At 43.3% G+C, this 16631-nt stretch overlaps 1 protein-coding gene across 1 annotated transcript in view; it reads right to left on the bottom strand.

Moving 5' to 3' along the window:
• LOC138675481 (uncharacterized) overlaps positions 1–16631 on the bottom strand; it is a 71231-nt gene that overhangs the window by 19752 nt on the left and 34848 nt on the right. Inside the window, exons 4-8 of the mRNA XM_069763772.1 lie at positions 10788–10865; positions 8694–8844; positions 7578–7675; positions 6732–6869; positions 3774–3941 (exon numbers count right to left, since the gene is read on the bottom strand). Coding sequence (XP_069619873.1) covers positions 3774–3941; positions 6732–6869; positions 7578–7675; positions 8694–8844; positions 10788–10865 — 633 coding nt within the window. The remainder of the gene's footprint in view (positions 1–3773; positions 3942–6731; positions 6870–7577; positions 7676–8693; positions 8845–10787; positions 10866–16631) is intronic.

A 16631-nucleotide genomic window follows, 5' to 3' on the forward strand; every position in this document is an offset into this window, starting at 1 on the left:
CACAGTCCTAGGTGGGTTGAACAGGTCGGTCACAGTTTATTAATTAAATAAGCAGAGAAAGGGCAATTACATATCGTAACGAGCGGCTCGCGCCAAGCTCCTGTCCGTGATCGACAGGGAAATTGGCCCAACGAGCGGTTACGACCTTTGCCCTCCCCTGCTTCTTCCGCTGTGACTTAATAAAGGTTACCAGGGTTAGTTATATCACATACGTATGCAAAAACACATTTTTTTTTTATTATTTTTTTTTAAATATTACAACATAATTTACACATTTACATTATCCTGTGGGTTAGTATCATAATTAGCTTTTAAAAGGGAGGGTGGGTAGGACAAAAGCTTCCAGGTGTCCGCCGAGAGTGAAAGAGAAAGTTCTCGGCCGGACACCTGGATTTAACCCCTGTAGGAGTGGCCGTAGGACCCCTCCCCTCTAGTGCCCACTGGCCGGCTGGGGGTCTTCTAATTAGTGCATCACTAAGGGGGAGTGATGCTAGGGGGGAACTGGCACAGACAACCTTTACGTGCAGCTCTCTATGTGTGCTCCCCAGTCAGAGACGCGCACCTTAATCAGTACCGCGTCTGCCATACATGTTGACTTTTATAGACGATTACTCAAGATACACAGTCACATACTTAATTAAAAACAAAAGTGAAGTTTTTGATAAACTTGTAGACTATGTAACAAGATCAAGTAACAAATTTCAAAGGAAGCCAATTTTCATCAGAAGTGATAATGGAGGTGAATTTACAGGTCACAGAATAGAAGGCTACTTAAGACAAAATGGAATAGAACACCAGAAAACGGTTCCATACACACCTGAACAAAATGGAGTAGCAGAAAGGAAAAACAGAACTCTAACAGAAATGATAAGATGTATGCTGACAGATTCCAAACTACCAGAGAAATATTGGGGTGAGGCAGCAATGACAGCTACTTATCTACAGAACCGACTTTTTCCCAGAAAACTGACGAAAACTCCATATGAACTGTGGCAAGGTATGAAACCAAGTGTCAATCATTTAAAAGTTTTTGGATGTAAAGTTTTCATATTCATTCCAACAGAAAAACGTTCCAAACTTCAAAACAGATCCATGGAAGGAATATTTGTTGGATATAGTGAAAATTGCAAAGGATACAGAATCCTAGATCCCAAAACAGACAGAGTTACGGTGAGTAACAGTGTGACATTCATTGAAGATTTAAATGAAGATATTATGATTTCAGTTGAAACAAAAAATGAGAAAACCAATAATGACACAACTGAAGAAATATCTGCTGAGAAAGAAGCAGAAATTAATGAAGAACAAAATACTGAAAGTGAAGAATCACAACTACAAACAGACACAGAACCAAGACGTTCAATGAGAGAGAACAAAGGAAAACCACCAAAACGTCTCTCATACAAGACAAGCACAAGAAAAATCTATGAGCCTACTTCTTGGGAAGAAATATCTAAACTTCCAGTGGAAGAAGCTAATAAATGGATAGAAGCAACAGAAACGGAAATTAAATCCATGCAAGATTCAAATACATGGACACTGACAGATTTACCAGAAGGAAGAAAAACCATAGGATGTAAATGGATTTTTAAAGTTAAATATCAAACAGATGGCACAGCTGAAAGATACCGAGCAAGACTCGTAGCTAAAGGGTATTCTCAAAAATATGGAGAAGACTATGATGAGACATTTGCTCCAGTTGTCAAACACACTACAATAAGAACTTTACTTACAGTTGCAGCAATGAAACATGCAACTGAGACATCTGGATGTAAAGACAGCTTTTCTGAATGGAGATTTAACAGAAGACATTTATATGGAACAACCTTCAGGATTCAAAGATGAAAGAAATCCAAACAAAGTTTGTAAACTATAGAAAAGCATATATGGTCTAAAGCAAGCAGCTAAAGCGTGGAATGACAAAATCACGGAAGTACTTACAAATGAAAAATTTCAAAGAAGCAAAGCTGATCCATGCTTATACACAAAAAGGCTGATTGATAGATGGATTTACATACTCATATATGTAGACAACATTTTGATTTGTTTTGAACAAGAAAGGGATAACGAAAACATTCTAAAAATCCTGAAGCGACATTTCGAAATCAAAGACTTGGGAAATGTAAAACAATACCTAGGAATACAAGTAGAAAGAGAAGAAGATGGAAGTTTCCTACTGAATCAAAATCGCATGATTCAAGACATAACAGAAAAATTTGGATTAAAGGATGCAAAAACAGTAAAGTCTCCAATGGAAACTAATTATCTCAAAGAGATGAACAGTGAACAAAATATGCTACCAAATAATGAAGAATACAGAACAGCAATAGGAAAACTACTGTATCTAGCGACCGTTACAAGACCAGACATCGCAGCAGCAGTAGGAATCCTGAGTAGAAAGGTATCAAAACCAAATAAAGCTGATTGGAATGCCGTGAAGAGAGTAATGCGTTATGTGAAAAGAACTAGCAATGTTAAGCTGAAATTACCCACAAGCGATGATTGCATTTTAACAGGATATGTTGATGCAGATTGGGCTGGAGATCCAACTGACAGAAGATCTACCAGTGGACATATTTTTTTCCTCTCAGGTGGACCAATAAGTTGGACAAGTAAGAAACAGTCAATTGTGAAACTATCTTCAACAGAAGCAGAATATGTTGCCGCAGCACATGCGAGTCAAGAAGTACTGTGGTTAAGACAATTGTTGACAGAATTAGGACAACCACAGTTGGCACCAACAAAACTGAAAGAGGACAATCAAGGATGTCTTGTTCTTGCTCAGACGGAAAGAGTCAATCCAAGAACCAAGCATATTGATGTGAAATATCATTTCTTGAGAGATCATCAGGAACAAGGAGTCTTGAAGTTAGAGTACTGTCCTACTGAAGAAATGACAGCAGACATTTTCACGAAGGCGTTGAATGCTGATAAACATCAGAGACTAATAAAAAAGTTGGGTTTGATTGAATAAGTCCTTACTGTTGAGAAAGGGTGTTGGCATATGCAACAGATTAGGACTTATTATAAGTGAAAGGAGGACTTTATACTAACCAGACAGCAGATGGCGATAGTGTGTAAAGTTATATACTTGCTGTAATGTGGGGAGGGAAGCTCTCAGTTGTTGGTTGTTTTCTTACTTTCTGTTTTGCTTTTCTTCATGAATGTGTTGTGTTCAGTGCACGGACTGTGTGACACTGAATTGTATCTCATGTTTATCCAGTATGAAGTAAATACTGTTTACTCAAGATATCTTGCTGATTGAAGCTCTCCTAAGTACAGCGGTGACTGCAAGAAGACGCACTCTGCAACAACCTGGAGGATATGTTGTGTATGGACTGATTTGTTTTGTATAGGCTGGTACCTGGAGGATATGTTGTGTATGGGCTGGTACCTGTAAGATATGTTGTGGATGGGCTCTTTCCTGTAAGATATGTTGTGTATGGGCTCATACCTGTAAGATATGTTGTGTATGGGCTGCTACCTGTAATATATGTTGTTTATGGGCTTGTATCTGTAAGATATGTTGTGTATGGGCTGGTACCTGTAAGATATGTTGTGTATGGGCTCTTTCCTGTAAGATATGTTGTGTATGGGCTGGTACCTGTAGGATATGTTGTGTATGGGCTGATTTGTTTTGTATAGGCTGGTACCTGGAGGATATGTTGTGTATGGGCTGGTACCTGGAGGATATGTTGTGTATGGGCTGGTACCTGGAGGATATGTTGTGTATGGGCTGGTACCTGGAGGATATGTTGTGTATGGGCTGGTACCTGGAGGATATGTTGTTTATGAGCTTGTGCTTCTTCCTTATAAAAGTGACAGAGTAAATCCAGATCCTTTTCTGCTTCATTCCTTTCCCTTCTTAAAGCTTCTAATTGCAAAACCATGACAGACTTCTCTTTTTGTAAATGCTGAACTTCTTGCTCCATTGTGCTAATCTGTGAAAAGTTAAAGTACTAGAAGTTAGCAACTGTGATATTCAGCAAATATTATACACAAGGTACGAGCCTTTCTCTAGCTCAGGATCTTAGCACTCAAAGGTCAATGGTCGATGTTTTGTTTTACTTTTTGATTGTATTAAAAGGGAGAACCTGGGCCCCATAAGGGATAAAGGATTGGAAAACCATGGCTGCTTTCTTACAACATAGCCAAAGGTAAATAGAAAGTGGGAAAACAACGTGGACTTATTCTGCGCTGCTGAATAACTGAAGACATTTGTGGTATTTCCTGATGAAGAAGTCTCAGTACTTTGAAATGCGTTGAATAAAACCACATTTTATGTAATACTAGATGGTGGCCCGATTCTAATGCATCGGGTATTCTAGAATATGCATGTCCACGTAGTATATTGCACAGCCCATGCAGTATATTGCCCAACCACTTAGTATATTGCCCAACCACGTAGTTTATTGCCCAGTCACGTACTATATTGCCCAGTCACGTACTATATTGCCCAGCCACATAGTATATTACCCAGCCACATAGTATATTGCCCAGCCACGTAGTATATTGCCCAGCCACGTAGTATATTGCCCAGCCACGTAGTATTTTGCTCAGTCACATAGTATATTGCCCAGTCACGTAGTATATTTCCCATTCACGTACTATATTGCCCAGTCACGTACTATATTGCCCAGTCACGTACTATATTGCCCAGCCACATAGTATATTGCACAGCCCATGTAGTATATTGCCCAGCCACGTAGTATATTGCCCAGTCACGTACTATATTGCCCAGTCACGTACTATATTGCCCAGCCACGTAGTATATTGCCCAGCCACGTAGTATATTGCCCAGCCACGTAGTATATTGCCCATGCCCAATCACGTAGTATATTGCCCAGTCACGTAGCATATTGCACAGCCCGCGTAGTATATTGCACAGCTCGTGTAGTATATTGCACAGCTCGCGTAGTATATTGCACAGCTCACGTAGTATATTGCACAACCCGCGTAGTATATTGCCCAGCCCATGTAGTATATTGCCCAACCACGTAGTATATTGCCCAGTCACGTAGTATATTGCATAGCCCGCGTAGTATATTGCATAGCTCACGTAGTATGTTGCACAGCTCGCGTAGTATATTGCACAGCCCGCGTAGTATATTGCACAGCCCGCGTAGTATATTGCACAGCCACGTAGTATATTGCGCAGCCCACGTAGTATATTGCGCAGCCCGCGTAGTATATTGCACAGCCCACGTAGTATATTACCCAGCCACGTAGTATATTGCACAGCCCACGTAGTATATTGCACAGCCCACGTAGTATATAGCAATGTGGGCATCATATTCCTGTTAAAAAAAAGAATTAAAATAAAAAATAGTTATATACTCACCTTCCGTTGGCCCCTGGATCCAGGAAGCGTTTACCGACGCTCCTCGTGCGCTCTGGTCTCAAGAGTGCATTGCGGTCTGGCGAGATGATGACGTAGCGGTCTCGCGAGACCACTACGTCATCATCTCATGAGATCGCAGTGCATGGACGGGTCACCGGAGCGTCGCGAGGAGCGGGAAAGACGCCGGAAGGTGAGTATATGATGATTTTTTTATTTTTTAAATTATTTTTAACATTAGATCTTTTTACTATTGATGCTGCGTAGGCAGCATCAATAGTAAAACAGTTGGTCACACAGGGTTAATAGCAGCGTTAATGGAGTGCATTACACGGCGGCATAACGCGGTCCATTAGCGATGCCATTAACCCTGACTGCGGGGAGGAAGGAGCGGCCATATTGCCGCCGGACTGCGGCCGTCGCTGATTGGTCATGGCAATGGTCGTGGGCGTTTTGCCACGACCAATCAGCAACTTGGATTTCCATGACAGACAGAGGCCACGACCAATGAATATCCGTGACAGAAAGACAGACAGACAGACGGAAGTGACCCTTAGACAATTATATAGTAGATACCTGGATTTTCAGTTATTCAGCAGCGCAGAACAAGTCCACGTTTTTTCCCAATTTCTATTTATCTGGTGGCCGTTACTGAACCTGTGGATCTGCTGCAGCGAATATCTCCTCTAAGCTTAATTTATAGCTCCATCTGGTCAGGGCAATTTGATTGTTTTAAACCAATTGTATTTTGGATAAGACCCTATTTGCGCTATTTTCTCCAGCAGCACCTAATTGAACATAGCCAAAAGTAACAGATTGTTCTCCCACCGCATAGGTTGTCTTCCTTGGTTCACTTCACATTCAAGACAAATTTCGAATCCTGTCTTGAGACTTGGACTACATACAGGATTAGAGCTCATGCCAGGTATTCTCTTCTAGGTTTACTTCTGAGAAGAATATCTTTGGTAAATGTGGCCTACCGTGTCTGTGTCATGGTTTTACTGTTAGGTTACAATACTGGATAATTTTCAGACGTTCTTGAGATATTAACATTTTTTTTCTCAAGTTGTTTACAGCTCATTGCCTTGGAAATTGACCACCACCTGCTAGACAGCAGAATATGTCCAGTGCTTACATACTCCTTTCTATTTAGTATGTAAGCACTGCATTGACGCTGGACTGTGCTGCTACGTCCTAATCCCAACCAGCTTCAGTGCAGTGCTTACAAGGTAGACAGCAGCGGTGGTCGGTCTCCTACGCAATGAACCGTAAACAAAAGGGCTCCAAAATGTAACTAGTAGTAAAATGCAAAAGTGCTTGATTTCACAAGCACTATCCTAAAATATCCATTTATGAAAATGAGAGTTAGCCTCTAACCAGAATCCTGACAAACCTCTTGGCTGTCTTTGTCTTGTTCCAATCCGATAATTTCCATATGTATCAAGGCTCTGTGTTGTTCCTTCAACCACTCCCTTCTTGCTCGTGCCATTAAGAATTCCAGCTCCATCCCCAAACAGTCTGATAGTAACCTCTGCCAAAACAATGTTTAGTCAATTACACGTCAATTACACTCTTGTCATGATGGGTCACATTGCGTCTACTATGTCGTTACCAGTGACTTCATGGATCTATCTGCTGTTTCGATAAGTTTTCTTCACAATATGGAATTTTTGTACAAATGTTCATTTTATGACTGCTATAAGCTTCTTCACACATCTTGGTCAATTTGTTGGTATTTGACAACTGAACCCATCCAAAAATATATTTTTCTCTTTAATCTGAGAACCAGGGAAGGGTTGAGTGTTGCACTGTTGTCCCTTTGAAGAGAGTGGAACAACGCTGCAATACCCTAATGGTAACTAAACTTTAAAAAAAAATTATTACTTGAAAGTTGTTTTGATCTGTAGGGTCCAGGTTGTACTCCCCGATTGCTGAAACTAAGTGGCAGAAGAACTGAGCTGATCCTCGGAGTGTGAGAAGAGTGGTATACAGACACATAAAAAGACCACCGTGCTTCTGCTCTGAGGAGAACCCATGACCCTTACTTATTGTGATCGGTAGGGCTTACAGGACCCAGATCTTCACTCATCAACACTCCCAACATGTAGCTGTAATATGTCAATAGTTCTTTAAAAGTTTAGTAAAGAACAAGTACTTATGGAATAAGATGTGATATTTTATATCATGTAATGTTGACTGTCCCCGGAAGGATTCCCATTACCGCTCCGCAGAGGCCTACCTTGTTAGACGTCGTTTCCTGGATGCAGGCATCTCTTGAATTGTATTTTACATTTTCATTCAGGGTAAAGTCACAGTTCTTGGATGATTGTTTTATATCTATGAGGCAAAGTACTGACATTTATCAAAGCTCGGGACTAGTATCACTCATGTAAGGCCATGTCACCAAGTCAGTTTCCCTGTTAACCAGTAGTGGTGTGGGTCATGCAAAGTGGTGACTTTCTTGTGTGGGGGTTCTGTCGTAATATGGTGAATCAACCAAACCTTCCATGTGTCTCTTCTGTAAATTTAAATATTCAATATTAAAGTGAATGAGATAGTGTACACACCATCGACCATGGAACGATATGCTTCTGTTTGCTAGAATGACCAAACGTGTAGAGAAATAATAGCGCTTTATTGGAGGTGTCCTAGCATACAACAGAGGTCGTTGTGAGGTGAAACCTGGAACTGATAGTATTGTATGTAAAGTACCATTTCATAATATAAGGGGGCGCTGTTCTTACTCGCCTGTCAAATAAAAATGGCTACCCGTACAGGCTTGGCACTAGCCACTCCATGTACCAGATCCAAAGCTTTGACCTGACCTCCACCCTATAACCAATGAACAGGGATATGGTCTTATACGGAGATGATTGGGCTAGGGCCAGGAGGTGGGCTGCTGTTTGGTAGTGAAGGCTTGTGGGAATGGGGAACGAGACAGGACAAAACCAGGAGGCCAGACAAGGTCTAGACGAGAGAATGGTCAGTAAACGAGCTAAGGTCAAAAAGAGGAAAATCCACTACAACAAGGAATGGAAAATCAGAGATCGTGTAAACCAGTCAAATAGAACTATATCTGGCAAGAAGCTAGGAGTATTAGTAGACTGTGGTGCTGACCAGTTAGCCAAGAAGGAAGCTGATTACTCCAACTGACAAGACACCCCCATACTGCCAGGCTAGATGGCACTTCAGGGTCCCCGTCACCATAGTCGTTAGCAGAGTCTGCACCGCCCAGAGCTTCTAGTTCCAGTGTTTCCCCCATCACCAGCACCGCTAGCTCAATGAATATGGGGGCACGTGGTGACAGGAGCAGACATCGCAGAGAAGGTCATGGAAGACATGTGACACACAGTACCTTCACCTTTGCCATTTTCTTCAAAGGTCTCATTAAGTTGTTGTTGTCTACTCTGGTAAATCAGGTTGACGAGTCGCTGGTGGGGAGAAGGAACAGCAGTGACAGGTTGCGACATATCCGACGATCGATAACACTGACAGTTCTGGCATTCCTAAACCACAAATATAAAAAAGAGCTATAAGAACGAGTATGACTGACTGGCGGATATTACAGCACCTACACAGAAACGAGGACTCATTCTGTCTTGAATGAATGGTCTTGAAAGAAAAAGTAGCCAACAAAACACAGAATCTGTCAGCAGGTTTTTGCAGCATGATGTAGGAGCAGAGACCCTGACTCCAGCGATGTGTCACTTATCCCAATAAGGTTTCTTGCTGTAATTCTATTAAATCACTGTTCTATCTGCTGCAGCTTTGATAGTCCTCTCATTGATGAGCTCCTGCTAGATAGTCCTCTATGATATATTGATGATCTCCAGCTTTCATCGTTCCCACTCGGGGCACCTTTGTGCATATGCACAGTGTAGTGTGAAAACTCTCATTTAATGGCAGGGCGGAGTAAGAAAGAGTTCATTACTAAGAGGACTAGGATAAATGCGGCAGATAAAAGTTTTTTTCTATCAAAACTACAGCTAGAAGCCCAGTAAGTCAAACACCACTGGAATCAGGGTCTTTGTCCCTAGTTTGTGCTACTCTCAGATTGAGAAACCTAAACAGATTCCCTTTAAAGGGCTTTCCCACAAATGACATTAATCAATTTTCGACAAGACAGGTTATAAATGTATGATTGTGAGGACTGGTCGCTATTAGTCATGCAGCACCAGGTATTTGAATGAAGAAGTAGTCGAGCTTGCACCCGGCCGCTTCTGTCTGAATTTATGGGACTGACAGAGATGGCTGAAAATAATGCACTACGATTTGCATCAGTCCCAAGAGAGAGTGAGCGGGTGTGTATTCGACTGCCGCTCCATTCACTCTCCTCATTGCAGTTATATAGTGAACAAACTGGGCACTCTGTATACTCATCTAATGAAATCTCCTTCAACAAAGTTTTCATTTAAGTTTTGGGTGGAAATTCTTAAACTGCTCTAGGATCCTTTGCTGGGATGCTTGTGATAAGCATTTAATCTGAGACACTAAGGGCCTGATTCATCAACATGTTTTCACTTGTTTTTTGGCGTAAAACACCTTGAAATGTTGCAAAATGTTTGCCCAATTTGAAAGTTGGAGCATGGCCAGGATGGGGCATATCGAAACCACCAAAGAAAATTCATAAAATTTTATGCCATTTTAATAGAGTTAAGTATGCCAGAAATGTACTCCAGTCCATGACTAGAGTAACATTTCTGGCAGATGAGAATGGCATTTGAAAGTTGCACCTAATTCAATAAAGGGAATCTATCACCACATTTGACCTATCTAAACTATTAATATGGGCATACAGGTTACAGACTACTGAAAACAGTCCCCCCTGTGTGTCTCATATCAGATGTATTGTTGTTAATAAATCATCTATCACTTTATGTAAATGACCTCTTCCAGACTCCGTGGAGGACGCTGCCCAGAAGATAACTCTGCCCCCAGAGCTTATATTACATGAAGGAGAAGTTACCAGTGTGATGGCTGCTCTCCGCTCTCCTTATCTCACTGCAGAGCTGTGTGTGATTAGCTGACACATCTGCAGGTTCTTGCAGAGCTGCAAAAAATTTGTTTGCAAGAAGACACATTTCAGTTACACTGTTCTGTGTTAGTTACTTGTCTCACACTGGTAACTCCCCCTTATATATAAAATAAGCTCTGGAGGCAGATTCATGTTCGACCCATAGCCTGGAAGAGGTCACTAACATATAAGAAAAATATAGATTTCTCTGGAATAAAACATCAGATTGCAGATATCAAGATATAATTGTATTCTGCTTCCTATAACCTGTATGCCCATAGACGGCTTACGCGGGTTGATTCCAGTGACAGATTCCCTTTAATTGGCATGCACCTCTTACTCCAGCGGTGGCTTCATTAAGACTGGCGTGCACAATGCCAGTGTTTAAAAATCAAGCCAGAAGTCTAGAATTTAATACAAGTTGATTCTTCTAACCTCATGATGGCATCTTTTCCTTTCTCCAAGTTGCCGTGATACTTCTCTCTTTTCTTTCCAACTTTGTTTCTTTACCATCTGTGTGGGAGAAAATAGATAAAATGTATTTTTACTTGCATTTTATAGATATTTCTCTTGGCTGAGACCAAGATACAAATGAGTTATTTCGTCAATAATCTGCACTGCAGCCTTAGTGTACAGGGAAATTGAAGCTCATAAAGAAACGACTGTATTATCAGCCAGTCTGCACAAGTCCTATTACCATGTAGTAGAGGATCATACTGATTGGAAATTATTTTTTTAATTAATTGTTACAAAAACAGTATGACTTGTTTTATCTATGAGAAATGGAAGAGATTTTATTTGCAATATACATTACTATGTAATTTATACATATTATTTTTATACGTGGATGAGGTCCAGAATGAGAGCCATATACCAGGATGGGGCCCAAGATGATGGCCATATACCAGGATGGGGGCATATACCAGGATGGGGGCATATACCAGGATGGGGGCATATACTAGGATGTTGGCCATATACCAGGATTCAGGACATATACCAGAATGAGGGACATATATACCAGGAAGGGGACATACTGTATATACCAGGAGGAGGGACATGTACCAAGATGGGGTGACATATACCAGGATGGGGCCATATATCAGGATTCAGGACATATACCAGAATGAGGGACATATGTACCAGGAAGGGGACATATATACCAGGATGAGGGACATGTACCAAGATGGGGTGACATATACCAGGATGGGTGACATGTACCAAGATGGGGTGACATATACCAGGATGGGGTGACATATACCAGGATGGGGACCAAATACTTGGATGACGCCATATCCCAGGATGAGGAAAATATAGGAGGATGGGCTCTACATTACACTATATGGATGACTATGGGTTGTCCATTATTCTACATGTACTGTAGGACTATGTGCAGTACATTATACTACATGGATGACTATGAGGTGTACATTATACTACATGGATCACTATGGGCTGAGTATTATAATGTATGGAGGACTATTGGGGGTTTATTATAATATATGGAGCATTATGGAGGGTGCATTATATTCTTTGAGGACTATGGTAAGTGCATTATACTATATGGAGGACTATGATGGGTGCATTATTCTATAGAGGGGGCTATGAGGGGTGCATTATACTATATAGAAGACTATGAGGGGTGCATTATACTGTATGGAGGACTATGCAGAGTGCGATAAGCTATATGGAGGACTATGGGGAGTGCATGCTTTTGCCCCATGACTTCTGTGTTCAACACTGGTGAGTATAATGGTTTACTTTTTTCTACAAATTAAAGAACAGCGGTAGAATGGGGGATATATATACCAGGTTGGAGGATATGTACACCAGGATGGGGCCCAACATTAGGGACATATACCAGGATGGAGGGCATAAATAAATGAGGGACATATATACCAGGATGGAAGACATATATGTCAGGGGGGCTCAGTCTAAATCTTGCACCGGGGCCCATCACCTAATTACGCCACTGCCTGTGGGTGTACCCCGGGGCAGGGGTGTCAAACTGCATTCCTCGAGGGCTGCAAACAGGTCATGTTTTCAGGATTTCCTTGTACTGCACAGGTGATAATTTAATCACCTACACAAATAATGAGTTGGTGATTAAATTATCACCTGTGCAGTACAAGGAAATCCTGAAAACATGACCTGTTTGCAGCCCTCGAGGAATGCAGTTTGACACCCCTGCCCTGGGGTACTCTCACTCAGCTTGTAGAGTTTAATTCCATACTTGGCACTCTTATTGGGCAGCTATTGCCAAAATTTGAGCCTCCCCTTGAAATGTATTAAGGACTTATCCACGCAGATGTCCCTTTGGGGAACATACACCTCAGCAAACTTGTTGCTGAAGTACTCAATGACCGGCCGAACTTTGAAAAATATGGTCAAAGTTGGGGTCATCTCGGAGAGGACATCATCATTGTAATGCAAAAAATTTTGGATGGCCTCAAATGTTTACGGGTCATAGCCATGCAGAACACTGGAGTGTTGTATAAAACATCAACACTCCAATATTGCCAAAGTTCTGGCTTCTTCACTAACCCCATGTAAAGGACCAGGTCACAAAACATCTTAATTTCTTCTGCGTCTATAGCGGTCCAGTTAGAAAATGTTTTGGGCCAAAAATTGCTGGGCATACAAATTTGTCTCTAGCACAAAATCCTCAGAGAAAAAGACTTTGAAATAAGTATATTTCTGTGTGGTTGTTAATTATTATTTTTTTACTTATTCTTCTTCTCAATTCTGTACTGAGCACATTGCCTTTCGCTGCTATTACAAAAGCTACAGTATTCCTGTATATGTAGTTCAGAGTAATAGTTAACACCATATAGAGAGAACACGTGTTCTATGGGACATATATAATCCACAGCTTTTAGGAGGTGGAGGGGGCTGTCACGTGGGGGCTGTCACCTTCACTCTCTACAGTCTTCACACAGAAGAAATGAGCAGCTGGAAGCCATGATGACTTCTACTCCATGACAAAGACAGACGCTATTTACCATTCAGAATCTCAAATGAACAATCTCTTTGTAACTATTTCACCTATTTTATGTTTTGCTGCAATGTAGTTTTTTTTGTGGACAATCCAATAAACCACTACATTTTTTTTTTAAATATCATGACATTTTTCTTTAAGAATATTGCATCTGGTAAAGAGTCCTGATTAAATAAATGTGTGAAATAAGCATATTTAACATCCAGTGGCAGGGCCGCCATCAGGGCATGACGGCCGTGACTGGCGTATGGGGCCCGGTGAGCAGAGGGGGCCCACATCGGGCCCCGTCTTATCTGCTCACCGGACCCCTACCGGCAGCCGCAGGCTGAACCGGGCCCTTAGCGCCGACGCTGCAGCTGTTTAAAGCTATTGACGTGCGGGCGCGGGCCCGCACGTCAATAGTTAACAGCCGCGCCGCCGCCAGCCAATCTGAGGCTGGCAGGCGCTGACATCAGCCGCAGCGTGTGTGCATGTCGCCGGCGTCTGACATCATTGTCAGTCGCCGGCGAGTGCATGCACGCTGCAGCTGCGTGGAGACTTCGCCCGGCGCAGGAGCGCGGCCAGGTAAGAAGAACTTCTTTTTTTTTTTTTTTCTTAAGAGCGGCGATCCGGGGGCCAGGGAAGAACGCTGGACACAGGGGCAAAACGCTGGACAGAGATGGGGCAGAGTGCTGGACAGAGATGGGGCAGACTCGCAGAGTGCTGGGAAGAGATGGGGCAGAGTGCTGGGAAGAGATGGGGCAGAGTGCTGGACAGAGATGTGGCAGAGTGCTGGACAGAGATGTGGCAGAGTGCTGGACAGAGATGGGGCAGAGTGCTGGACAGAGATGGGGCAGAGTGCTGGACAGAGATGGGGCAGAGTGCTGGGAAGAGATGGGGCAGAGTGCTTGGCAGAGTGCTGGACAGAGATGGAGCAGATTGCTGGACAGAGATGGGGCAGAGTGCTGGACAGAGATGGGGCAGAGTGCTGGACAGAGATGGGGCAGAGTGCTGGACAGAGATGGGGCAGAGTGCTGGGCAGAGTGCTGGACAGAGATGGGGCAGAGTGCTGGACAGAGATGGGGCAGAGTGCTGGGAAGAGATGGGGCAGAGTGCTGGGAAGAGATGGGGCAGAGTGCTGGACAGAGATGGGGCAGAGTGCTGGACAGAGATGGGGCAGAGTGCTGGACAGAGATGGGGCAGAGTGCTGGACAGAGATGGGGCAGGATTGGAAACAGATGGGGCAGAGTGCTGGACACAGATGGGGCAGAGTGCTGGACACAGATGGGGCAGATATGCTGGACACAGATGGGGCAGATATGTTGGACACAGATGGGGCAGAGTGCTGGACACAGATGGGGCAGTGTGCTGGACACAGATGGGGCCGGATTGGACACAGATGGGGCAGAGTGCTGGACACAGATGGGGCAGAGTGCTGGACACAGATGGGGCAGGATTGGAGACAGATGGGGCAGAGTGCTGGAAACAGATGGGGCAGAGTGCTGGACACAGATGGGGCAGGATTGGAAACAGATGGGGCAGAGTGCTGGACACAGATGGGGCAGGATTGGACACAGATGGGGCAGAGTGCTGGACACAGATGGGGCAGGATTGGAAACAGATGGGGCGGAGTGCTGGACACAGATGGGGCAGAGTGCTGGACACAGATGGGGCAGATATGCTGGACACAGATGGGGCAGAGTGCTGGACACAGATGGGGCAGGATTGGACACAGATGGGGCAGAGTGCTGGACACAGATGGGGTAGGATTGGACACAGATGGAGCAGAGTGCTGGACACAGATGGGGCAGGATTGGACACATGGGGCAGAGTGCTGGACACAGATGGGGCAGGATTGGACACAGATGGGGCAGAGTGCTGGACACAGATGGGGCAGGATTGGACACAGATGGGGCAGAGTGCTGGACACAGATGGTGCAGGATTGGACACAGATGGGGCAGAGTGCTGGACACAGATGGGGCAGAGTGCTGGACACAGATGGGGCAGGGTTGGAAACAGATGGGGCAGGATTGGAAACAGATGGGGCAGAATGGAGACAGATGGGGCAGGATTGGAGACAGATGGGGCAGGATGGATACGATGGAGACAGATGGGGCAGGATGGGGAGATCATATGGGGCAGAATGGATACTCATGAGGGCAGGATGGGAGAACATATGGCTGGAGCCTGCAATGAGACACACGGGGGGCTAGGATGGCGAATATTACCATAGGGGCTAATTAAGGGATATTATTATTGCAGTGATGTATTTATTTTATTTTTTGAGTATACTGTTTTAAATGGGGGGAGGTCCTGTTACTGTGCAGAGTGATACTATGTCACCTTCTTTATGTGGTGTAATGTAGAGGCTGTGAAAATTAAGTAATGTGTTCTGCAAGTGGAACTCGAGATAACTGTGTTATTTCCTGCAGAGACGAGTCCTGGCTGGAAGAAATGATGGCGGTCTGTGCTGGATGAAAAATGAAGGACTTCACCTAGAGACGTCACTGGTGAGTCAGTGTTAACTATACACTGACACTATACACTGTATACTATATACAGAGCTCCTGTGTATAATTTCACTAGTGATCACTGTATTATCTGTACACAGACACTGCTTACTAATTACAGATCTCCTGTGTATAATGGCACTGATGGTGATAGTATTGTGTTTTGTTTTTTTTATTACTGATCAGTATTGTAGTATTCAGTCATTGGTGGTAATATGTGGTCTGGGTATGATGTGGTGGTATTTGTTCCTTGTATTTTATATTATTCGATCACTGTGGTGGTAATATGCGGTCTGGTCATGGTGTTGTGGTATTTGTTCCTTGTGTTTGATATTATTCGGTCACTGTGGTGGTAATATGTCATCTGGTCATAGTGCTGTGGTATTTGTTCCTTGTATGTAGTATTATAGGTCATTTTAAAAATTGAAAAATAAATAAAAATATACCTAAATTGTATTGCATATTTTAACAAATATTTAATAGGTTACAGTAGAGTAGGGCCCGGCCAAAAGTGTCAACCGTGTTCTGGTGGCGGCTTAAAAAATCTTTTGGCCAAAACAAAAGCTGCCGGCTATATGTGTGATCTGGTGATGGGAACTGTCAATGTGTGATAGGTGAGAAGTGGAGATTTTCCAAGAGATAGCGGTGGGACTGTGGACAGTTCGAGGGGTGGAGCCTGGAGGCGGGGCTGGGGTGGAGCCTGGGCGGAGTCTCAAGGTGGGCCCGAAAATTTTGCCAGTATGGGGCCCCGAAATTTCTAGTGGCAGCCCTGTCCAGTGGTGTCAAATTGGATT

The sequence above is a fragment of the Ranitomeya imitator genome, chromosome 4 (genome assembly GCF_032444005.1).
Source record: "Ranitomeya imitator isolate aRanImi1 chromosome 4, aRanImi1.pri, whole genome shotgun sequence".
Classification (NCBI taxonomy): domain Eukaryota; kingdom Metazoa; phylum Chordata; class Amphibia; order Anura; family Dendrobatidae; genus Ranitomeya; species Ranitomeya imitator.